Genomic DNA, 26,464 nt, shown 5'->3' on the forward strand with positions numbered 1-26,464 from the left:
CCTGGGTCAAATTTGTGTTGTCAAACCATCATTGCATTCAGTGAACACAGTCACACTGTCTATGCTTTTGAGTGTCAATTTGAGTATCATCATTTCCTGTCAGTGTTAGGCTATATAGTCTTTCATTATGTTTCATTATTGTGACTAGCCTTGCACCAGCCTATCCATCTGCACTTGGATTCTGGTTGCTATGGGAACTGAATTATATTATCAATGTTGAAGATATTGTCACATTTATACCGTAGATAATTTCCAGTGACGTAGTATACTGTACCTTTAACCGAATATTTAGTAACAAACAAGTCATTGATGGGATAACCATTCACTAAGTAAGTACTGTATTTTGTATGCTCAAATCTCAAATTTTTTAAAGCTGCTTTGCTAAACAGCCAACCTCTTCACACCACTGGGGTCATGGGGTGTGGTCCATTGGCAGCTTGGAGAAGATTAGTGAGAAAAATCGGCACTTAGTAGTAGCAAATGTGTTTGCAGGAATTTTAGCAATTTAGGTTATTTACTTCGCTCCTCGCTTACCTGTCTCCTCACAACCTTAGCACTTCATTCTACTGTGCCTATAAAGTCTTGGTAAAATAATAACACTGTGCGCCCTCTATGACCGGGCCCCCCCCCGGTCACTCCTCCTTTTTCATTCTACCATTAAAGTGTCTACACGCAAAAATTCTTGTGGAAGTTTCCCTTGAATTTTGTCTTGGATTTCTTTATACGATCGTTGGAATTTCCTTTCATTCGGATTCTGTGGAGTTTTGCAGTCTTTTCCAGACCGATAAGTATCCTTTTTGTTGAAAGGGAGGGTTTTGGGGACTGTTTTCTCAGTGCGTTTCCGCCTTCGGGCGTTTTTTGTGCGGGGGTAGCAGTTCCGCGAACTGCTTAGGTTCCCGCCATTTTCCTCCCCCACGCTATAGGCGTGTTGTTTTCATGTTTTCCATGTTCGTAGCATGTTGTTTTTCGTGTATTTTCATGTTCATAGCATGTTTACTCGTTATTATTTTCCTCTTCTATATATATTGCTCTCTCACGTTCTTTTCAGCTTGTATTGATTGTTGTTAGGCCACTTCGTAGCGTTTGTATTTACCGTTGCTAGGTTACGCTACGTTCCACCTATTCTCTGTTAGCATGTTCCTCCCCCAGATTATCTCCCGTTCTCTTGTTAGCTTCATTGGCTTTCATTTTTAAGCTCTAAGAATTATACCTCCTTGACTCGAGAGTTTACAGCATGTCTCGTAACCAGCTGAAGTGTGTCAGCTGCTCGATGTTTCGGCCAGGCAGAGCCTGGGACGAGCACGACCTATGCCCCAAGTGCAGATCCTGCACCAGACGGGACCCCTGCCTGGTCTGTATAAAATTCTCGCCGACCCAGTGGCAGGAGATTGATCAGTGGCTCAAGAGTCTGCGAACCAAGCTGCAGGGCAAGCTAGACTTGATCCCGAACGACATCGGGGCAGAGGATATAGGAGGGACGGGAGAGAGAGAGGAAGAGGGTGAGGTAGAGAGAGAGGTGGAGGAGAGTGGCCAGGAGAGGGCCGAAGGAGAGAGAGAGGAGAGAGAGAAAGAGAAAGAGAAAGAGAGAGTACCCCTAACGGTCCTGGCGACGTCCGGCGTAGTTACGACCAAAGGGAAGGGCAGGAGCAAAGGGAAGGCTCCTGCCAAGAAAAGACCTCTCAAGAAGAGGCACTGCTCGGCCGGGCTAGAGGTTACGCCTCAGTGTGGACCGCAGCAAGATAGACCCACGGAGCGCGGGCCGCCGGCCACAGAGAGCTCGGGTCCGAAAGAGAGTGCGATCGAAGGGTCAGTGAGACGGAGCCGGTCCCATAGCAGGGAGCCGGAGAGGGAGCCGGAAAGACGGGTCCCTACTGAGACCCCGACCCGGGAAAGCAGGGGGAGAGAGACCTCCCGCAGACCTAGAAGAGATAGATCCGGAACGCACTCAAGATCCCCGAGACGGAAGGAGAGGAGAAGACACTCCCCGACCTCCGACGAGTCTTCAGAGTCGTCTGACGACGGCTACAGGAGAGCGAAGAGGAGGCGCCGGTCCCCGAGACGGCGACAGGAGGAGGAGCCAGCATGGCTGGCTCAACTTACCGGCCTACTACGCCCCCTGATAGAGCAGAGAGTAACCACGGTGACCGACAAGGCACCAGGCTCCACAGGCTCCGGCCCTACTACGGCCCCACATCCGGTCTCGGATCCAGACGCCCTGGACTGCAGAGCGTCGGTAAATCTATCCGGCTTGGAGGACGAGGGGGATCTTATGGATCCCACAGAACCCCTCGACTACGATCCTATGGAAGATAGCTTTAGTCGAAGCTACGAACCAGAGGAGGCTCCCATAACAGGAGGAGCGCTCCCCCAAGAGTTAATGGCACGGGCGGCCGACATCTTCAGACGGCACCTGGGGTTCGAGGAACCTGAGACCCAGCCACAGAAGGCAGGCCGGGTGTCCAAACTCACGGCAACCGGCGAGATGTCATCGAAGCCAAAGACCACCATGCCCGTTGACGCAACATGTTATGATAGATTCGAGGCCATAGCCGATAAGAACAGGTGGACTGCCTTCCCAGCCAGGGCAGACAGGGCAGTCAGGGTACCAGACGAGGCCTGGAGGGCGCTATTCAAATGCCCAACCATCCCACAGGAGGCCAAAGAAAGGCTGAAGGCCGAACATGGGGCCTCATCTTCCCAAACCTTTAAGACTCCTGACCAGAGAAAGCTGGAAGAACTTCTAGTTGAGGTGGACACAGCGGCCCGCTCAGGCATGAAGTTCGCCTCAGTCCTAATGCTGTCGGCCGAGGTCCTTATGCGGCACCACCAGCAACTCCCTGAGGACGACAGCCAGGTGTCCAGGGATGAAGCGGGCCAGCTCCTCCTACTGCTAGGACCCCTCGTAAGGCTCGCATACGACCAGTTTGCAAGAGTCGCTACACGTTCCGTAAAAGCCCGCAGGGAGAACGTCGTCTCCGCCATCCGCTGGCCATCAACCGAGGCAAGGAACAGAATGCTAGCTCTGCCAGTGCTCGGTGAGGACCTCTTCGGAGGCAACTTCCAGAAAAAACTACAGGAAGAGGTGGCCCGGAGAGAGACCCCTGGCTAAATCGGAGTTTAGACCCTCGGCTACACAAAGACCGAGACCCTTCCGACCGAGGGAGAACAAGCCAACCAGGGGAGCGAGAGCAGCACCCGCCAGACCACTGAGCAGAGGAGCTCTCAGAGGAAGAAGCAGGGGAACGGCATACCGCCCGACCCGCTCCTGGACACCGAGAGGAGGCAGAGGCACAGCGCCTCCCAGACGGGACAACGACCGCTCCTCCACTCGACCGGCGTTCGCCTCCCAGCCCTAGGGGTGCCCACCTCACCGCGGCCATTCCGCAGGTGGGGGGGAGACTGACAAACTTTACCCAGCAATGGGAATTCATTGGCGGGGACAAGTGGGTGTTGGACACAGTCGAACACGGATATCGAATAGAATTCTCCTCCAGCCCACCCTTCGGGGGCGGAGGAAGACAGACACCCACACCCACAGACCCCGTCAAACGCCTAATTCTAGAAGGGGAAATTCTGGCCCTGCTGGCCAAGCAGGCAATTGTGGAGGTACCGGGAGGGACGGGACCACTCTTCCGGTCCTCTTTCTTTCTGACCAAAAAACGGGACGACACCTGGCGTCCCATCTTAAATCTAAAACCCCTCAACACAAAATTTATCAGGCCAAAACACTTCCGTATGGAAACCCTAAATATAATATTACCCCTACTCAGAAAGGGCATGTGGGCGGCGACCGTAGACTTACGGGACGCTTACCTACACATCCTAGTGCACAAGGATCACCGACGGTTTCTAACGTTCCGGTATGCAGAACAGGATTACCAGTTCAGGGCGCTCCCGTTCGGCCTGTCCACGGCCCCCAGAGTCTTCACGAGAATAGCGGGAGCGGTAGTCTCCTACCTCAGAAGGAGAGGGGTCACCCTGTACGTGTACCTCGACGACTGGTTGGTGGTAGGGAGCTCTCAGTCAGAGGCCGCCGACAACGTACACAAAACGCTCCATACCCTCCGAGAGCTGGGCTGGATCGTGAACGAGAAGAAGTCTCGACTATCTCCAACTCAGACGACCCAGTTCCTTGGAGCGATACTAGACTTCTCCGCCGGGGTAGCCCGACCCTCGGAAGAAAGGATCACTGCGGTCAGGACGACCACGCAACAGATCTTGTCACACCAAGAGTCACCCAAAATGATGTGGCTCCGAGCCCTGGGACTCATGGCCAGTCTGGTCGATGTAGTCCGACTGTGCAGGTTACACATGCGACCCCTACAGCTTCACCTCCTGAAGCCCGCAGACCCCACAGATCCGGACATGACAACACCAATCCACAGGTCGGAGGAAACCACTCAACACCTCCGATGGTGGCTCGACCCAGACAATTGGAGTCAAGGGGTACCTTTCACAATAGAGCTACCAATGACATCTGTAACGACAGACGCTTCACTCACCGGATGGGGGGCTCATTGGAGCAACCGCACAGCCTGGGGAACGTGGTCCGCAACAGAAAGATCATTCCACATCAATATCCTGGAGATGATCGCAGTCAAGAGAGCTCTGGAAACCTTCAACGAGCACATACAGGGTACAATAACCACGGTCTTCACGGACAACACCACAGTGGTGGCTTACATCAACCGGCAGGGGGGCACCCACTCAGAGAAGCTCTGCCGGCTAGCATGGGAGGTGATAACAGCAGCCGAGGATTCGGGCACGATCCTACGAGCTTCCCACATTGCGGGCAAGCTCAACGTGATGGCAGACGCCTTGTCCAGGGGGCATTTAGACCCCAACGAATGGACGCTGGAACAAGAAACTTGCAACAGAATCTTCGCGATCTTCGGAAAGCCGATGATAGACCTGTTCGCAACATACACAAACAGCAAGCTCCAGACCTTTTGTTCCAGACGGTTCCACCCCCAGGCCTACCACACGGATGCGATGTCCCTCCCATGGGACCACTTAGAGGCCTACGTCTTCCCACCGCTTTGCATGGTCGGGCAGGTTCTCAGAAAGATCCGGAACTCCAAGGGCAGGTTTATTCTAATAGCCCCGTTCTGGCCTCGCAGACCCTGGTTCGCAGAGATTCCCCAACTCCTCATGGACGTCCCAGCGAGCCTACCAGACAAGCCCCACCTACTGTCCCAGAGACAGGGAACACTCTCCCACCCGGACATCAAGGGGTTGCAGTTAGTTGCCTGGAAACTGTCCGGTCTTCCCTATGACAGAGAGGTTTTTCAGAGGCAGCTGCCGCGATGGCAGCCGACGCTAGAAGGGGAACGACCGCAAAGACTTACGATTCCCGCCTGCGGAAGTTCGAACAGTGGTGCCGGCCTAGACAGATACTGCTTACTAAGATCTCTATAGCACAGACTGCCGAGTTCCTACTCTCACTCTTCAGAGAAGGCAAACAAGTCTCTACAATCAAAAATTACAGGTCGGCCATCGCTGCCATCCACCAGGGTTTTCCAGACGGCTCCACTCTGGGCAATAACCTAGACATTGCCCAGCTCATCAAAGGCATGGCTAATCGCCGTCCACGAGTCAGACGGTTAGCCCCCTCCTGGGGGCTCTCAGCAGTACTGCATGCCCTGGCAGGGCCTCCATACGAGCCAATGGCAAACGCTTCCCTAGCTGCCCTCACAAAGAAGACACTCTTTCTTATTGCGGTAGCGTCAGCAAGAAGGAGGAGCTGCCTACATGCCCTAACGACCAAACCGAACCACATCAGATTCGAGGGCCATGGGGTGAGGATGGTTCCAGACCCGGCCTTCATTGCCAAGAACCAGGCCCTGACCTTCTTGCCGGGAGACATCTTCATCCCGGGGATTAAAACCCTGTCATCAGTGGCCGAGGACAAACGATGGTGCCCAGTCAGGGCTTTGAAGTGGTATTTAAGCAGGACAGAGAAGTTAAGACAAACAACTTCCCTCTTTATCCTGCCACGACCACCCTACACATCGGCCTCCAAGGATACCCTGTCCAGATGGCTAGTGGAGACAATACGCCCGTTCACAACGGGGGCTGCCCGGCCAAGAGCCCACGACATCAGAGGGATCTCAGCCTCCACAGCCCTCTTTGCCGGTATCCCGATAGAGGACATCCTCAAGGCGGCAGCGTGGAAAACACCAACTACGTTCGTCGCCTGCTATCTAACTGACACACTACACGCCGAGGCGGCATTTGGTAGCGCGGTGATGCGAGGTCCGGCGGGTAATAGGTCCCACCCCTCGGGCCTCCCACCATCGGGCAGTGCCACTCGGTGCTAAGGTTGTGAGGAGACAGGTAAGCGAGGAGCGAAGTAAATATTCCAAAACTTACTGGTTTGGATATTTACGAGTGACGAGCTTACCTGTCTCCATTCCCGCCTCCCTCCCCCGAGGAAGGTGGGACACAGCCGGACGGGGGAGCGGTCGTTCGACTTGACTCACGACTCCAGGCACCACACCAGATAGACAGAGCCAACTACGACTAGAGAGTCTCCGGCCAGGTCTATCGGTGAGTGTAACTTTATGTTTTTCGTATGCGTTTATATTACATGTTCTACTCCGTATACGCTCTCACCTAAGTTGTTTTTGCGGTTAACAGGTGTCGGGTCTTACAAATTAGGCTCCTTGTTAGGATAAGGGGTAGTTACGCCTGCAGGGTCCAGGAGAGTGTTCCCCCCTGCTCCGCTGCGCCGGAGAGGGTTACACTCCCCCCTGCTAGGAAGGCGTCAGTGACTTTTTGTTAGGGGCTCACCTAAGGGAGTTTTCTCGACAGGAGTTGTTGGGGCTGGCTAGAGGGTCCTAGCCACCCCCTATCTTCGTAACCGTGAGGCCACTTTTTAGGAATGGTCTCATGAGAAAGGAGGAGTGACCGGGGGGGGGCCCGGTCATAGAGGGCGCACAGTGTTATTATTTTACCAAGACTTTATAGGCACAGTAGAATGAAGTGCTAAGGTTGTGAGGAGACAGGTAAGCTCGTCACTCGTAAATATCCAAACCAGTAAGTTTTGGAATATCCAATCCTGCATCGTAAATTAAGCCTGTTGGTATACATTTCTAGAGTTTGGATTAAACACATCTAAACCATAGAACAGAACTGAATACATGTATATACAGTATACACTATAATTTGGTATTCATCAACAGATCCAGTCCTTGAGGCTGGGATTTGCGAAGTTGTACAGGTAGTCCCAGCTTGATCTAAGGAAATGATTCTAGGCTATGAAAAAATAAGTGCCAGATTAAGAAAAACAAAATGAAAGTAAAAAAAAAAATAGCAAAATGACTCAGTAAAGAACAATTTTTTTCATGCATTTTGGTTCATCAGATATTATTTTTAAAGATGATGGTAGGCTATAGTACATATATGAATCTAAAAGCCAACAAATTTGGGCAGAATATAGCGATAGGATACACGTACTGTACCATGCACAAAGATGAGCCTATACCGTAGGCGTACCATATCGTATTTAAAAAAGAAAACATTCATTTGAGTTGTGTGATCATGAAGATATGCTTTATTTTCAAATGTACAGTATATCACAAGTCCCCTTGGAAAGGGAATGTTATAAACTACACATGATCTCAGCCAAAATCCAATGAAGGCCTGTACTAGCCATTATACACTGTCAGAAACAACAAACTGTACTAACAAAAGCAAACAATCTTGTACCAGAGACTACTGTACTACAGGTATCTACCTTGTTTGGGTAGGCAGCAAAATAACACATGTATGTATGCTGTAAGGCAAATGGCCTTGTCTGAAATTCTAAAGTTGTTTGTGACCAATGCCAATACCCTGGGCATCTTGGTTTAACTTTAGGTCTTATTCCATGGTTGGTGTTATGTAATACCTGTTTGGACAGAAAGCCTCAAGGATGATTCACTGGTAAGAGTCTGACAAGTTATTGATGTCTAGTAACATGCATGCACTCTCTCTCTTTTGTGTGTGTGGGGGGGGGGGGGGTGAGAATCTGATCAGAGGGCTGTTACTATTGGACAGATAATCATTTCTGTAAGGTGCAGTCTCTGATCAGTGTTGACATTGTATGCAATGATAAGACTTCCAGTGTGCTTCCAGCTATATTCACTGAGTATTTCTCTCACCTTCATAAGGAACCTGATAATCACTTGAAGTAACATGGTCATGATCATATATAGTTACAGGCTCGATATAACAGGGCTGGTTAGGGGTGTGTCCTGGGGGGGGGCACTGACATATCATCCTTACAGAGTACTCAAATTCAGCAATCATCTTGCTTATTAAAGTCCTATGGTATGAAAATAGTTGTCTGGTGATAAAACCTAACGCAGAGGAAGAAGAATTAAGTATATAAGATAACAACAGCTATCAGTAAGCCTGTTACTATCTCACAGGATTAGTGTGTAGTATGTCTATGTTCAGTATGCATACCTAGAAGCATTATCAGTTCAGAATGCTGCTGCCAGTATAGCAGTAACCAGACCATGGGGTTAAATAATGCAGGCCACGAGGCAGTTATTTTTACAACGCTAAGCGATCATGAATGTGGGAGAAGCCTGCAAGGGCTGATCAATGACAATTTCTACATTTTAACTCAATTTTGGAATCTAAAACTAAAGTAGTGTTCATGTGTCACACCAGCAACGTTGTCGCTGTTTAGCGTCGCATATTCATGTCTAAACTCACATCTAGGGCAGGTCTAGCTCAGATTATGATGAGAGCTGTTTTTGCAAAATTGCTGCCAAAATTTAAATTTTAATATCAAGTTGTCAGTTTCAGTCATTAAGTGACATATTTCATGATCCATGAACAACACCACTGGTACATTGAAAAATAACGAAAAACATATTTCCTTTTTGGTTCCTTGTTTTAGCAAAAGGAACCTATGTAGTCAGGTTGGCGTATGTGTGTGTGTATGTGTGTGCATCTGTGTGTGTGTCTGTGACACTTGCTTGGGTACGCTCTATCTCAATAAGGGAATGTTGGATTGAGGCCAAACTTGGACTATAGATCCGCCATATGGAGAAGGTGTGCCCTATTGTTTTTGGTGCCCACAAAGGCCACCAAAGGTCAGTTATGGTCCAAAAACCGAAAATATTAAAACTGCAATAACTCCCAGTGCCAATGTGCGACAAGGTTGATATTTTGGGACAAGTTGTGAACTGGTTAGGGGAACATTTTCAAACTTAACGGTTATGTGATCCGAGGTCACCAAAGGTCAATTAATGATAAAAAACTAGTATTTTTGCAATAACTTGAGAACGAATTGTCCGTTAGGGTTGGGAGTTGCCTCAATGTAATCCATATGTCGACCCGCATCTGGGTGACCTTTGACCTCAATTTGACCTCTGGTGACCTTTACTTGTTTTGGGGATTTTTACAGTTTTGATGCTATTTTCAGATGTCAAAGGTACCTTCTGATCATAAATGTCAATAGGTTGACCCCTGTGTGACCTTCGTGTGCGAAGTTATACAAGGTCAAAGTTAATTTTCAGACATTTAATGCAATAACCCCCATTGCCAAGGTGTGACATGGTTGATATTTTTGGACAAGTTGCAAATGGTAAAGGGGAATATTTTAAAACTTAATGGTCATGTGATCCAAGGTCACCAAAGGTCAATTAATTTTAAAAAACTAGTATTTTGGGGGAGAAAATGGGCAAAGAAAAAATGTTTGAATTTTTATAGTTTGATGCTATATTCACGTCACACCAATCAAAAATGTCAATGAGTTGACCCAAGGTGACCTTTGTGGGTTCAGTTATATGAGGTCAAAGTTAATTTTCAGACATTTAGTGCAATAACTCCCAGTTCCAAGGTGTGACATGGTTGATATTTTGGGACAAGTTGCAAATGGTATGGGGGAAAATTTTCAAACTTAATGGTCATGTGATCCGAGGTCACCAAAGGTCAATTAATGATAAAAAACTAATTTTTTTTGTGATAACTTGAGAACGAATTGTCCGTTAGGCTTGGAAATTGCTTCAATGTAATCCAATTGTCGACCCGCAGCTGGGTGACCTCTGACGTCAATTTGACCTCTGGTGACCTTTACTTGTTTTGGGGATTTTTACAGTTTCGATGCTATTTTCAGATGTCAGGGGTACCTTCTGATCATAAATGTCAATAGGTTGACCCCTGTGTGACCTTTGTGTGCGAAGTTATTTATGTTAGTAATTAATTAATGTTAAAAAAAGAGTATTTTGGGGGGGAAAATGGGCAAAGAAAAAATGTTTGAATTTTTACAGTTTCGATGCTCCATTTAGGTCTCACCGATCAAAAATATCAATTGGTTGACCTCGGGGTGACCTTTGTGTGTGAAGTTATGTATACAAGTTCAAAGTTAATTTTTAGACATTTAATGCAATTAAATCCCAATGCCAAGGTGTGACACGGTTGATATTTTGGGTGAATGGTGAATGGGGTGGTGGAACATTTTCAAATTTAACAGTCATGTCATCTGTGGTCACCAATGTTATCATATCTGTTGACCCGCTTGTAGGTGACCTTATATTTCTTACATTTTTGACGCCATGTTCAGATCTCCAAAGTGCATTTTGATCAAAATCTTATTACAATTTGTGATCACAAGAGTGTTGGCTATAGTGTTGGTTACATTATGGGTACATGTAGGACCACAATTACATTGGACTATTTGAGCCCAATCTTGCTTGATAATATTATGTGTATTGTCATATACCCCTACGCAAGGAACGACAGTGCCCTTGGGCTCTTGTTTCGAAATGCACTAATCACTTAAAGTTTTGTTATCTCCCTGTAACGAAACCCTAATCTCCCTTGTGGGCCTTAGCCCAGATACAGTTAATGTTAAATGTATATAAATAGGCCCTGGGGCTCTGTGGTTTTAATTGTCAAGACTTGTGCAAGAATTCATTTGCGGTTTACATACTGTATTTGTATGTTGTTTAACAATGATGGGCTGCTTAAAGGTCATATGTGGCATCTGTTCCATTAAAAGCATTTTTTTTTATGATACTATACACAATATTACCTGGATCATCTCAAATACATTACCCCTTTGTTGAAAGGAGAGATTAGCTGGGTGGGTGGTGGAGATAATGTCGATAGATATAGTCTGTTTTGGCTCTGGGGCAACTATCATGCCAAATGTATGTTGCTCATGTTCTTTTTTTTTTTTTGGTGTGACTCTTTTAACATTGCATTATTTGCTCACTATAACAAGTATTTATATCACTCAGATAAACCAGTCGTGGGAAGGGGGGGGGGAGAGATAAGGGTAAAGCAGGTGGTGGGTGATTGGGAGGGTGATTGGAAGGGTGATTGGGAAGGTGATTTTTGGGGGAGGGTGATTGGGAGGTATCTTACTACAATGGACAATTTTACCCACAAGAGTTTTATTTTCTGGCTGGAATGACATCTTTTGTAGCTACGTAGGCCAGATTTAGCCTTTTTTTGGGGGGTTGCATGGGTATGCCTAACTTCCTTATATATTGAATCCTTCTTTACAATATGTCTCATTGTGATGATAAGTTCAATGGTTTGACACCCAGTTATCACAGTTATTCTTGAACTGTGTGGATCCTATAGAAAGCGCATTTTCATGAACAAAAGAACACACTTGAGTTCCTTTGCATAGACCGTATGTCGTTCACAAACAAGAAATTTAATACGTAAGGGTGTGGATAATTGGTTGGGTTTGACACCCAGTTGAGACAATTTTGTCTGCCATGTCTTGCTTCAGAGCACTCGTACTAGTGTCAGTATGAGCAGTATGAATATCATGTTTCAGATTACAGGGTAAAGGTTAGGAACTGTTCGTACTGTCAAGTGTCAATACGAGTGCTTTGAAGCATGCAGTGGGAGGACAGTTTAGGGAGCTATTAGCATTAGCAAACTGATAGACTGATAACCTCTGAGTGAATATTCATGATATTATTATGATAATTAAATATTCATGAAGTTGTGAAGATTGAATATGTAACAGTAAGAAATCAGATTTCAGTGCATTTTTGCAAGTTTATATGTCTTTATAATTTACACAGCTGGAGTCAGGTAACGATCAAGTTACAACAGAGGATGATAACAATGGAGTCAGAGATGAGACCCAAGAGATTCCAGAGACAGCAAACACAGAGACAATGGAGGTGGTACCAATCCCTCCAGTCTTGGATGAAGAGGATACACCAGCAAGGTGAGAGAATCAACAAAATGATTAATGTCTGTCATAATTTGTAAATTCATATAAACTACAACAATTCCAGCTGGTTGTCAGTTGGATGTGCACAGCTCTATAGCAAACATAACAATCTGTTACATTTACTTCGTTCCTCGCGTACCTGTCTCCTCACAACATTAGCACCTCATTCTACCATGTCTAGTATGCCCTGGTAATCTTTTAACACTGTGCACCCTCAGTGACCAGCTCCTTCCGGTCAATGCCCTTCCTTCTCATTCTACCATCCAAAGTGTTTACTCATGCGTTTTCGTAGTGGATTGAAATCTTTCGAAAACTGCCCGGATTACATTCGATTATTACCTAGAAGACATCCTTTAGGATTTCTAAGCGTTTCAACAGCCTATTACAGCCTGATAAGTATCCTTTTCTTATAGGGAAGGGAGTTTGGGGGCTGTTTTTAGTGTGCAACTCACGCCCATGTGTTCGTTTTTTATGAGCGTAACGTCATTTTCTCAGGTAGTAGTTCCGCGAAACTACTTCGTTCGTTCCTCCTATTTCACACTATCGCGGATAGGCGGTTTCTCATCTTTGTGTACATGTTTTTATCTGTTTTACTTCTTCTAAGATGTTATGATTGTTTTCATGTACTTTCGTTACTTGCTCGCTTTCTAAGTGTTGGGTTTTCACTTTTGTAGCCTACTTTGTAAGCCGCGAGCCCCTATCTTGCACTATTGCGGATAGGCGGCTCTATTAAGATGTTATGATTGTTTTCATGTATTTTCCTTACTTGTTCGCTTTCTAAGTGTTGGGTTTACCCAGAATGTTGCTTGTTGCTGCTATGTGCTGTATGAGCATTAAAGGGTGTGAAGACTCGTGCAAAAAAAACGTCTAATGCCGGTAATCTGACCTAGTTTCGAATGAGGTGTAACAGAATTGTTAGACACCACCATCGATCCCAGAAAATACGCACACAGCTTGCTATCTTCGGTAATTAGACACAATTGTACAGTCAATACATTCAATACGGTCAATACCCACAGCACAGTGTGCACATGATACAGCGGTGGACATCTCAGGTCTAGCTAAAGATAACATGGTATCACATTTCATTACTGTCTGCATTTTGAAGCGAAAAGCAGAAAATTTCACTTGCAAGCAACGACAAGTTAACTTTTTCAGAGCGTGGCACACAGTTTGGGGCGAGTCTTCAATGCCTTTAATCATCAATATCAAGAAACATTTCAGATCAACAGTCATTGTCAAATGTTTTTTTAGTGTTTCTTAGTTTCCGCAACCAAGAAATTCACAGTGCATACTCCCTTACCTCATATAACCTTATGCATTACGGTATTTACCTCGCTCTAGCATCTGGCTATTCTTTGTGTGTGTGTATGGCCATCTCCCTTCCGTAATTGCCATCCTCTTGTGCATGGTATATATGAGTCTTGAGAAAAATTCATCTTGCTGTTTCCAATCACCGAGTGGATTCTTCATAGATGAAAATTCCTGTGCATACACGTGAGTGTGAGTCCTAGAAGTGGGTTTATTGGGCACAGTGTTTAAAATGTTACCAATTCAGTGTATGACAAAGAGATAGATGGGAGAGTGCAGATGTAGTATGGAGACAGGTAAGCACTCCCTTAGCTCCTGGAATGTTCATTGATAGTTGGTTTTAGTGTGTGCGATGTGCTATACCCTTCCAATTCATCAGTGCTCGTATGTATGTATTGAGATTAATGTGCTGATACATGTTATTTAAACAATGATTCTTTTGATTCCTACAAATTGCAAAAAATCCTGGTTTTCTTAACCATTTGGCTTTAGAATTTATTCTATATTACTAATAATTTCTAAAGTATTTCAAGGGTATAGGATTAAACTTGATATTGAACCAAACTCCTCCCATTTTTTGTATATCTGTTATCTACCTCATGATGCCCAAATATCGGATAACTGTTTGTTATCATATTGCACCCACATGACCGCTCACTTTCTTCCTGGTGGGTCGTACCTCCCTTTTCCACTCAGCTTCCAATCTCTGTGAATGTGGTTTTTATCTTATTCCTTAGTAAATAAACTTTATTCTCATATTAAATATTCTGCCAGATAGAATGATTAATTTGAGATTTATTGAGTAGAAAAGGTAAATACATTTGCTCTGAAATGTAAATTAGTAAGTTAGTAATTGCTGGTATAACTATGGATGTTAACATAGCTCTATCTGTTTATTTTCCTAAAACACAGACGTCATAAAATACTGGCAGTGTTGAAATTTAGAAAGCGTCAATAAAGGAAAACGGATATGAAAGCAACCATGCACATTATAGTGTGGGAGACATCAGTCATTGTAAATTACATGCTACACAGACAGTTGCAATGGGGTTTTTTATTTTTACTTGTCATGCTGCCACAACCCTGGTCCAATGTTAGCTTCATTTCAATGTTTGGTGGCGGGGTGTGGCAAGGGACGTCGATAGCGAGATGCAAAGCAAAAAGTTGATTCTTGACTTTATCTGTCGATGCTCGATGAAAACAAAGTTGTACAGAACCAGAACGTATACATGTTGCTGATTAGTTTGATACTTGATTTCCCAATTTCTAAACATGATAGCTAAGAACTTCTATTAAACCAACCAAACAAGACTCTTACACCCTGGTGCTAGGAAGTCAGACAAAAGGTCAACATTAATTTGCATATACATAATTATATTCGTAAATTGTTCAGTTATGTAAAGTATTTTCTACACAACGGTAGTTCACCCATGCATGGTCCATAAAAAATGTAGACACTAACTTCTTTCAACAGAAAATGTCAAATGACTTTACACCGCAAAACTGGCGTTAACAGCAAACTACCAGAGGCAGATGTCCACCTCGTCATGAATTTGTCCTCTAACTTATAATCTTTCTGTCTCTTGTCTCAGTGGTACTGCCATCAAGGAGGTCAGAGAAGAAGAGGTTTTGGTAGAAGAAAAGCAACAAAATATATCTGGAGGACAACAGGAAGAGAATCTGCCTGAAGTAGATGACAAAGTTAAGACAAGGTAAAAGAGAGATAAATTTACGTAATCTGAGCGCCATTGGGAAAGGGGGGGGGGGGGGAGGGAGAGGGAGTGAGCAGGGAATGGAGAGAAGAGGGAGAGGGTGAGTGATTAAGCAAAAGGGGTTACATGACTTGGAATATATGCCCTTCAACTAGTTTTCACTATTGTAGAGCTTCATCCAAAATCAATCATTAAGAATTTTATCCTTTTGTCTTCAAAACCATCATATTCACATTGTAAATTATAGCCTAACATTCCTCTGTGGTGCAGTCATGCACTCAAAATTATTCCTGAAAACACTCTGAACATGAATAAACAGTAAGTTACCTTTGGGAGTATTATGTTTAGCTATGTCCAGAGAACCAGAAGCCTTCTGGGTAATTTGTCTTTTGTTATATAAACCAGTAGATTTCTATTTTTCTTTTTTTCTCTTAGATACATACTTTCAGTCTATTAATATTTGTCATATTCCTCCATAATTTTACTACAATGATCATCATCATCATCATCATCACACATGTGTTTTTCCTCGGAATATGTGTACTCTGATAAGAGGAAAGTAAATTTACATTCATCTTTTACAAACATAACGTGCATGTTTGCTTGCATGGGCTATATATACTGTATTTCAAAGAATGCCAGACAGTGTCTACATGCCAGTAAGTATGAAAGCAGGAAGGAAACCAGAAAGTGCAGGGTTAGTGTTACCGACGACGCAGACTGGAATTGATATCAGTTGAAACATCGGAGCCTCGAGGACTCAACTTTTTTTCTTTCCTTTTTACGTTTTTTTAATTTTTTTTTATAAATTTAGCTGGCATGAGTGGATTACGATTCATGGATAATTTTTTTTTTTCTTATTTATTTCTCACTGACTCCTGATACCCCCATATTGATTACATTTTCAGCAATGTTGTACTTACAAATATTTGATTTGGTACAATTTAAAATGAAGTGAAACATAATGGTGGTGGTTATGGCAAGCCATATGTGCAAAAATTTGATAAACCGAGTTTATCACCGATAAACTCTTTTTTTCGATCGACAACCTCAGTTTATCGAGCAAAAAGCAGGGTTACCTCAATAAACTAAGATTATTGGCGATAAACCATGGAAACTTTGTTTCTCGCTCGATAAACTAAGTTTATCGATAATCTCTGTTGATCGATAAACTGAGTTTATCGATAAACTGAGTTTATCGATAAACTCGATTTATCGCTTGATAAACCAAGTTTATCGAATTGGATATGCAATAATTCGAAAAAACTTGGTTTAAAAGTTACTTTAAAAGTTACTATAAATTTCACGTTAATAAAATACATTGTGGTTTGGTATGGTCCATGTATAGTACAGCAGAATATACTGTAGTATAACATAGGAAGCTGGATTCAGATTTTTCAGATGCAGTAAGTATCGACGCTTCTAAATGCCCTGACCAGAGAGTTTTGGGTTATTTATTGGTTGAGCATTCTTCCCTCAAAATACCAACACTCACTTATACTATGAGTGGAATGATAACGTAAGTGGTACATCTGAAAATTTGACACTTTGATGAAGTATGAAATACGTTTTTAACCAAAATCTCAGCAACAAACCTATTAGGTATTTTTTTCCTGAACTGTTTTCTTTTCTGTACTTTTAGTGAAGATGTCTTAACCACTTTGGTGGGAAAAGAGGAGGTTGACGCAGGATCGATGGACTCCCATGGAGACGAAACCCAAATTGAAGCACCCGCCTATGCGGAGGAAAACATCAGCGACGGAGAGACGGCAAAAGACCACCAGGAGGCTGAAGAGGAAGTTGCAATGAAAGACGAGGATGGGTTACAGGTGGAGGAAGGAAACATCACTTCCGAAGATCTCAAGGAGGTTGAAAAACCTGAAGGGACAGAGCCGGTCCTACTGGAGGATGAAAAAAAGGAGCAGGAGGAGGAGGAGAAGAAGGAAGAGAAGGAGGATGGAGAGGGTGTCGGAGAAGGTGATGGAGAAGAAGATAAAGAGGAAGATGACATCATCCCAGAACCGATTCCTTCTTTCGATGAGTGGAAGGAAAAGATGCTACAGAAGGCGTTGGAAGAACAAGAAAAGTTGTACGGTAAAGGAAAGCAATTTTTAGAGAATCTTCCATTACTCCCCGAAACTGAAAATCCCATTACAAATAGTTCAGCAGTTTGACAGGTCAACTTTTATTATCTCGAATTATAAAGTAGAAGTTGAAGTTTTGGAATTTTTGTACTTTGCTCATTTGCATGTGATTAATACTAAATATGAAAAGGTACCTGTTAATTAAGAACTAATTGAAAAGAGCAAAAACAAATACTTGGCTAACTGTAATCTTTCCAATCAGATTTAAGAAAGTTCATGCAAGGCATTAACCTGTTATTGAAACAAGTGAAAACTGACTGGGAAATTCTGAACCGTTTTGAAAAAGAGAGCACAAAAACAAATTTGGCTAATAATCTTCCGATCAGATTTAAACAAAGTACCCACCCACCCCATTAACCTTCATTTGGTGGAAGCGTTAATAACAGTGTCCAAGGTTGATCAATATTTAGCTGTCCCTTTTGTGTTTAGTCTAATTCGGCTCGGTATAATTCACAGAGCAAGAGCAAATGTGAAGGCCCGGTGCGGCCTTTAGAATGTCCATCCAACAGTCGTTAGGTTGGTCACGGTTCATCACGGTTCAAATCACTCATCGAGAACCAGATTCTCTCGATAGGTTCCAAATCGCTGCCATCCAGTTTTGTTGAGAGGGAGCCTTCCGTGGATTTGGTTCTGCTCTTTTCAAAATTGTTTTGAAACAAATTTGTTCACCATATAGCTGACTTCAGGGTTGATGGATGAATGGGGTGGCATTCAATCTCCCTCAGTATTTTGAGAAATGGTCAGATGGTGAGGTACTCACTCGTCCACAGGATGAGGATGTTAACTGACGGCGGTCCCCGGAGCATCAATTCTCTGAAGACTCATCGAAAGGAGAAGGTTTGGTATAAGCCATTGTTCATCCATGATCATCACACGGATCGGGAACTTCCTAACCCTTGTTAAAGTTAATAAGCTCGACTATAGTCCTACTTCAATGAGTGCAGTGATGCAGTCTGTTCCTAAATTTGCTTTGCTTTTGTTCTGCTATGTGTGTGTGTCTGTTTTTTTTATTTAAATTATTTTTTATGTAAATATTCGACAGGAAGTCGGAACGACATTCCGTCGCTGCGACATCGTCAGTTCGTTCTCAAAGACAGCAAGAATTACGCATCCTCAGATTGCGGCGCTAAGATCCTGAGTGCCAACGACGAAGCTCAGAAACCGAACCTCGTTCTCAATTTCAACCGTGACGAATACATGATTAATCCATGTTCTGCAAATATATGGTAAGTTGTTGTTGAAATTGTTGGAGAAAAAGCAAGTTTTTATTTTTGGTCATCGTTTGAGCTGCCAAGTAGCACATTTTTCGTCTACATTTAGTGTGCAAGTTGCATGTGAGGGTGACATGGACCGAGTTAAACTCGTATGACAGAGATGCTATCGAAAAAAAAAAAGAACCTTCCAAAAGCTATGGAAAGGGCTTGTTATGTGTAGGCAAGTAACTATACTAAATGCTGTCCAATTGGCTGGTGTGTGTGTGTGCATGATTTTTAGTCTAACTGAGGACTTGAACAAGAGAATTCCAAGTCCTCAGACATCATTTGAAAAGAATCACCATGTCCTCAGAAGAATTCTAGTGTTATGGGGTATTTGTTCAGGTTAGGGTACGTGGACTTGAACAATGGAAAAAACAATGTAAACCACACCTGCTAGTGTGCACTTGTTTTGTATTCTGACCGAGGACTTGAACAAAAGAATTCCAGGTCCTCGGATGTGATTTCTAAAGAATCACCACGTCCTCAAAAGAATTCTATTGTTATGGGGTATTGTTAAGGTTAGGGTACGTGGATTTGAACAATGGGAGAAACAATGGGATCCTCAGTCAGAATGTAAAACACACCTGCTTGCGTGTGTATGTGAGTCCCTAGCTTGTAAACACGATATTTCATCGCGGAGAATGTTGACAACATCATTATACCTAGCCTGTGGTACACAAGTCCAAACTGAGAACAAGCAACCTATAGCTATTTTTGGAGTTGAAGGTTTATTTTAGGTAAAACCAGATGTTGAATCCTTATGAATATGATGAAACTAAAAGAAAAGTAATTTTGTTGAACATTTGAAGCTAAGAATGGGCAAAGCTTGAAAAGCAGGTTTGATATTTTACATTTTGAAATACTCTCACACAAAAAAATGTGAGAAGGAATAATGAAGCCTGCAGACTTTCTGTTTCTTAACATGTTTTTTGATGCTCTCATACGTTTCTTAGGCAGGACTTTTGCCTATGAATAACTTTTGCTTGCAATTTTTTCCTCGAATTTTGATATGCTTCTTAAATATAGTTGTTTTATTCGCCCTGGCAGGTTTATCGTTGAACTTTGTGAACCGATTCAGATTAAACTCCTCGAAATTGCTAACCTGGAGTTGTTCTCGTCCGTTCCAGAGAGTTTCCGTGTTTACACGAGTGACAGGTAATTCCGTGACATGTTTATAACGACGTTTGCATGTGGGGCTCACTCTTCTAAAACTGAAAAGCATATTTTAACGAGTGCTCAGATGTTTATCACTTCTCTCAGTGTTGTGTAGTCATATTTGTCAACTGACAAGTGATTTATTGTTTAAAAAAAATATCCAGTAATAATTAATTAATTAATTAGCTCAAACTGAAGTTTTTTTAGGCAATGGGTCAAAAAGAACAGCTGCAGCAGTTGCAAAATCCTCTGCAGCAAGGCTGAATAAATATCACACAATGCCTATTGTTTGAAGTACAGAGCACCAGAAAACCTCCCACACAGCCTAGCTGGCAGGTATGCAATAGTCCCCTCCCCCTACCCTCCCCGAGCATCTGACTTTCAACATTAGTGATTTAATTAACCCTGAATGACACATCCCTTAATAGATTATATTGTTATCTGTAAATATCTGTAAATATTTTGTGTACAAATTCATAGCATTTTGAACCCTTAATGAGACAGACATAATAAATTCACCGAACAACATTTGGTGTTAGGACCAAGGTACTTAGAAAGGTTTGTAGATCGTTGTTTGATCACTTTTTTTTACCGAGACTGAAATATCCCTTTAATTGGTTGGTTACACTAGTATAAGCTATCATGGTAAACTTCACAGCAGACAATTTGGAGTTTTCTACCTCCGTTTAGTTTACGGCTCCTGTTATTTTATTAAACCCTTGTTTACACCAGGAAATGGATTGCAGGGCAGGATGGATGGCACATGTTTTTTCACAAGTGTGTTTGTTCCCATTTCTTATTCTGTTTGTTGACTCGTCCTTGAAATGTGATATATTTTTAATGTTTGCATTACACTGTCAAAATATGCTCTGTATTGAAAACATCATCAAATGTCAATATTTTGAAAATGACTTGTAAAAAAAAATTTTTAAAAATGCTGTGGCCGTGATGTGTCATCCTGATGTTACCAGATACATTATGAAAATTTATTTCACTATTTAACCCGTAAAAACAAAATCCATCCTTTTTGCCACAAAACCAACTGGGTGTGGGTGTAGCTTAGTTGTGTGGAAGTTATACATTAGTGATTTTCAACAGTCAAGTTCTGTGATAGAGAATCCCCATGTTTAATGTAGGCTTACGTTTCGTTCTCCTTCATGAGGGTAGTAGAAATGGATGACAAAATATTGATGAATATTTCTTGTATATTTTTATCATTTTTGCCATGAAAATTTGTGAAGGACTAATGTATTCACCAATACCGGGAAGTATGTAGCAAAAAATGTTGAATGTGACAAATGCATTCAGTTTCCTCCAACTCCCATCAAATTATTCAAAAGAAAAAATCTTTCTGAAGAAATGAATTGAGGTCATGAAAATGACAACCAAAAAACTTGCTAACTTCAATGAATTATCTAGCAACGTTGTCAAGGAAAATAGTGACTAGAACATTTTTTGACTTACTCTAGAACAATCTTTTGCATATGTATGAATATTTTTCTGCACCAAATTTGCATAATCAGTTTCTTCAAACTGTTACCAAAATATTCCTGAAAAGGAATCTTTCTGTAGAAATTCTTTCATGCAGGTGATGACTGATGTTCATTTCCAACCGTTGTAAGTTCATTTCGGTGACCTATTCAGAGAGGAAACGCTAACTTCTTTCTGCAATCTCTTCCGTCCGCTAGGTTTCCGGCTCGCGAGTGGCGACTCCTCGGCACTCTGTACGCCAGGGAGGAGAGGAATCTTCAGAGTTTCTTAATCGATGAACATCTGTTTACCAAATTTGTGAAGATCGAGCTGTTGACGTTTTTTGGCAAAGAACACTATTGTCCGCTCACAGTCGTAAGGTACAATTTACACACTTGGATAATTTTACTTTTAACTTTAATTACACTTAAAAGTCATGTGCATATCCCGCCCCCTCCACCCACCCATGTCCCCGCTTCTTCCCTCCCCAAATCAGGGGCGGAGCGCCCATACAGTCAGGGCGGGCAGATGCCCCCCCTGACAGACTCCAATGGACTGCTGGCGCCCTTTTCAGCTTTTACCACTTTTCACTTCTTAGAAATTATTGACTTTTTATTGTGCTCTCATCTACCTATTGACATTTGTCACGTTTTGTTGGTGTAATTTTCTGTCAAAATGCTCTAACGGCGGTCTTTAATTTATTAGCACTTCCGTTGTATTCATATTTATTCTTCGTTTATCTGCAAATTAGCAAGGCCTGGAAAGGGTCATTTCCGGCGATCTAGGGAGTATCTTTACTCAAAACATTTCTGTAAGCTCCGCGCAAACCTGTGGTGGCGCTACGCTTAGATATTGTCGAAAGCGCCCCTACAGACCATTCTCGCCCACCCTGACCAATACCCCTAGCTCCGCCACTGCCCCAAATATGCTAGAAAAAGAAAAAGAAAACAGAGAACAATTTCAGGTGGTGTCGAGTGGGTTACCCTAGGTTCACCGTTACAATCTCCTATGAGCACAGACAGGAAGTCTTCCTACTTTAACACTTCTCAGAAAGATTTACTAACAGTTTCTATATACTAGCCTAAACGTAATGCATAATAATAATAATAATAATAAACTTTTCCCAACCTCTAAGTTCCAGTGGGCAGTTGAAGGATAACACTTTGACCTTCACAGTAATCTGGCTCTACAACAGAAACCTTACACCTTGTCTCTGCATCTAACATCTATCTACACAGATCTCTGCTTGAAAGTAGTTCAAAAACCTATATACCTTATTTTGCTCCAATAGAATATTCGGGACCAGTATGGACGAGGAGATAGATTCTGAAGAACCAGAGACGGGTGAGTACCACAGGAATGCATGATAAGTACCATCGGAGTACCATAGGAATGCATGATAAGTACTATCGGAGTACCACAGGAATGCATGATAAGTACTATGGGAGTACCACAGAAATACATGATAAAAGTACCATTGGAGTACCTCAGGAATGCATGATAAGTACTATTGGAGTACCATGGGAATGCATGATAAATACCATCGGAGTACCATGGGAATGCATGATAAGTACTATCAGAGTACCATGGAAATGCATGATAAATACCATTGGAGTACCACAGGAATACATGGGTAGCATTGAAGTTTTGTATATTGAATACCATTGGAGTAAATGATTAGTTCCATTGAACTAGGTCATTGATGTACACAATAAATTATACATATGTACCACTGGAGTATGTGAGTATGATTGGAATATATTAAGAGTACCACATTGGAGTACATGATTTATTCCATTTCGCATAAACCCTCTGATATACGCTGGAGTACATATGTACCACTGGCATACATCGGTATGATTGAAACATGTTAAGAGTGGCTTTGTCATAGTACATGATTACTTCTAGAGCATTTGTGTACCTGGTTGGTACTAATGGAACACAGTGCATATCATTGGAGTACACAAGTTAATGGTGGAGTACATGTCTGTGAATCCATTATAATGTCATGAACACTGTCAGAGTACTTATATGCCATTAGAGTACAGGATAAATACCAATTGATTACATCAGAGTACATCTCTATGATTTGGTATAGAAAATGAATCTTTTGGTTTAAAATAATTACCATTAGAGTACATACATAACGTAACCCCACTTGAGGGTCAAGACTGTGTGATTGGCATATATAATGAGTACTGTTAGAGTACATAATGAGTGTTGCATGTTTTGTATCATTTTGAAGTGAAAAGTGATATTTGTAATATATATATTTTTTTGGCACGCTTCCAGCAGTACTGCCGCCTAATCCCACCCCTCTGGCAGCTGATTTGAAAGAGAATGGAATCCTGGACCATGCTAAGGATGCAGTCATCAGTTTTGTGAAGAATGCTGCAAAGGCATTCACCAGTGAAAAGAAAGATCAGGACTGTGAAGGTAACATAGGATTTGTCATGTTAGGCTAAAAGTTAAAAACCTAGCTTTACCTATTGCACACTTTAATGTGAATTAGTTCCTAAAAAAGAGCTTTGTATAAAGTATTTTGATATTTACATACCGAAATTAACCATAACTTTATTACATATTTGACATACGGTAACTGAATTTACAGAAGCTCATTACACTTCGTATTACCAAATTCATTCAAACAGCTATTACAATCTTCGATACAAACGTCACAAATATGTCTTCTCACTCAAACTGGGCAGTCAGTGTTTAATTTATAGCCATATCATTGCATGGGAAAATTTATAAACTTCTGTCTGTATGCAAATTAGGCTAGGCCCTAACTAATCCTAACCAGAAAGTGTGGTAGGCTTTTTTGAGAGGTATTAATATTCATGCCATATGTTACACAGAAGCAAGATGCAACCAATAGGTAAGTATCAAAGGTTTTGCTGGACAGAATTGTAATATTGTAAACTAAACCAGCTGCTTTCAAGGTTTTATCAAATGCTTTTTTTTCTCTGTTTTGGCAGGAGAGGATTGCGAAAGAGTTGTTCCTGACGAGGTGGCTCCAACACCAGTAACGGAATGCTGGAATGGTGACCTGTTAGTAGTTTTCAAACAAACTCAGTATTTTGCAAGAGTTTCAATGTTGCATTCAAATTTGCAGATCATGAAGTATAAGGCAATGAAAAGCAATGTTTAACCAGAGTATTTCATGTCCACAAAGAGAAGATGTGTGTTGTCATGATTTGATATCCTGTGAAGAGAGTGTTTGAGTGGTATGACTGAATTGTGAAATATCACATGCTAAGCGCTGAAATAAGTATGTAGTGGTATGACTGAATTGTGATGTTCTGTGTAATGTGCTGACATAAGTATGTAGTGGTATGACTGAATTGTGAAATACTGTGTGCTATGTGCTGACATTGGTATATAGTGATGTGACTGAATTGTGATGTTCTGTGTAGCGAGCTGACATAGCTATGTATTGGTATTACTTAATTGTGATGTTCTGTGAGCTATGTGCTGACATTAGCATATAATGATGTGACTGAATTGTGAAATACTGTGAGCTATGTACTGACATTAGTACATAGTGATGTGATTGAATTGTGATGTTCTGTGTAAAAGTGCTGACATTAACTATATAGTGGTATGACTGAATTGTGAAATACTGTGTGCTATGTGCTGACATTAGTATATAGTGTTGTGACTGAATTGTAATGTTCTGTGTAAAGTGCTGATGTAAGCATGTAGTGATATAACTGAATTGTGAATTACTGTGTATGCTTTTGACATTAATATCAAATGTTATGACTAGTTTGTGAAAGACTTTGTGAATGGTTGGTATGTTCACATATGTATAATTTGTAAAATATAAGGATTAATGTAAAAGAAAATGCCTGAAATTTGTAGCACTTTGTAGTTTTACAGGGAAGGACTCAAGAGATTAAGGCACTCCGATTAAAATCAAACACCAAAATTCTTATAAAGTTCATCTCACTTTGATTTCATCCACAGGACTACATCCATGCCAGATGTCGAGCAAGCCATCCTGGATTCGGGTGCTTCAGTTTGTTTCAATCCCTGCGACGATTTGGAATCCGAGGACTTCCTTCGTGTGTGCGCAGCTGCCGTTTGCCACGTGCAGGACTACTGGAGAATCTTCCCAAATTGTTGTCTGCTGGTGCTAGCGCAAACCACACTGCACCTCTGCTGTAGTATAAGTAACTGTTACCTCACAGGCTCCTCAACCAGGGACGTCTCCGTAGGCAACGCCAAGGGAGAAACTCCGACTGGAGGCGTCGCCGAAGTTCCTCTTTTGGAGGTCATTCCACTAGAAACTATTCCCTCCACTGGTCATTTGATTATTTCCAACCTTGAACGGGGCAGACCGGTGGTGTTTTCCTCAAATCTGCTGCTCCCGTCCATGTCCGAGACGGAGTCGACGGTGAGTTCCAGTCCCATGCCAGCTAACACAGTACCACCTGCCCCGGTCTTCAGCACACCGGTATCTGCAGCTGAAACAATTTCACAAGCTCAGCTCAAAGACAGTGCACAGGAGCAGCACAATGTACAGAGAACAATAGCTCCTACACCTTCATTTAAAGGAAGCAAAGAAGTGGATGTTGAAATAAGTTCTCCATCGACTCAGTTGCCCTCTGTTGTCGGCACCAGCTCAAGCATGGAGGGTACAGATAAAAACCTCCCTACCTCTGAGGCAACCCCGACGACAATCCCAGCGTCATTGTCGTCCTCAGTAGGAACTCCAGGGCAAGGGTCAGAATCGCCCCCAGGAGAAGCAGCCTCATCTGATTTTCTCCATGCATCAGTGACGTCGGAGGAGAAGGAAGATGAGGCAGAAGTCCCGGAGAAGTTAGAGGAGACTGCAAAGAAGACGGACAAAGTGCCGAAGGTTGACGAGACTCCGTCCTCGGATGGAACTGCGAAACAAGAAGGTAAAGTCACAGATCCCGGGGCCAAAGGAGATTCTGCCCCCACTACTACTACAGAAACGGAGGTCAAAGTTGACGAAAACGAATCGAAAACCGATTCGGCGACCGCCAAAGCAACCGAATCTATCCAACCGCAGAAGGCGACGGAGCCGAGTCATGGTAATGGTGGGGGCGCCCACGTAGGGATATCAAACTACGGCGCGCAGAAGGACTCGGTGTTTATGAGGCTCAATAATCGCATCAAGTCTCTGGAGCTGAACTTGTCTCTGAGCAGCAAGTACCTGGAAGAGCTCAGTAAGAGGTAAGTTCATCA

At 42.8% G+C, this 26,464-nt stretch overlaps 2 protein-coding genes across 3 annotated transcripts in view; both read left to right on the forward strand.

The window, feature by feature from the left end:
* LOC139964308 (SUN domain-containing ossification factor-like) overlaps positions 1-26,464 on the forward strand; it is a 53,574-nt gene that overhangs the window by 20,155 nt on the left and 6,955 nt on the right. The window contains exons 4-13 of one of the 2 annotated variants that reach the window (XM_071965807.1): positions 12,045-12,193; positions 15,103-15,222; positions 16,865-17,316; positions 18,409-18,592; positions 19,670-19,777; positions 21,466-21,627; positions 22,539-22,591; positions 23,543-23,683; positions 24,226-24,298; positions 25,217-26,452. In XM_071965807.1, coding sequence (XP_071821908.1) covers positions 12,045-12,193; positions 15,103-15,222; positions 16,865-17,316; positions 18,409-18,592; positions 19,670-19,777; positions 21,466-21,627; positions 22,539-22,591; positions 23,543-23,683; positions 24,226-24,298; positions 25,217-26,452 — 2,678 coding nt within the window. Of the gene's footprint in view, positions 1-12,044; positions 12,194-15,102; positions 15,223-16,864; positions 17,317-18,408; positions 18,593-19,669; positions 19,778-21,465; positions 21,628-22,538; positions 22,592-23,539; positions 23,684-24,225; positions 24,299-25,216; positions 26,453-26,464 lie in introns of both variants that reach the window. The other variant, XM_071965806.1, reaches the window with a different exon arrangement.
* Positions 549-3,351, forward strand: LOC139963885 (uncharacterized). Its single transcript, XM_071965092.1, has 2 exons — positions 549-788; positions 1,234-3,351. The coding sequence occupies exons 1-2, from the start codon at positions 613-615 to the stop codon at positions 3,107-3,109; spliced, it is 2,052 nt and encodes a 683-aa protein (XP_071821193.1). The 5' UTR covers positions 549-612; the 3' UTR covers positions 3,110-3,351.

Source organism: Apostichopus japonicus, chromosome 22 (assembly GCF_037975245.1).
Source record: "Apostichopus japonicus isolate 1M-3 chromosome 22, ASM3797524v1, whole genome shotgun sequence".
NCBI classification, from domain to species: Eukaryota; Metazoa; Echinodermata; class Holothuroidea; order Aspidochirotida; family Stichopodidae; genus Apostichopus; species Apostichopus japonicus.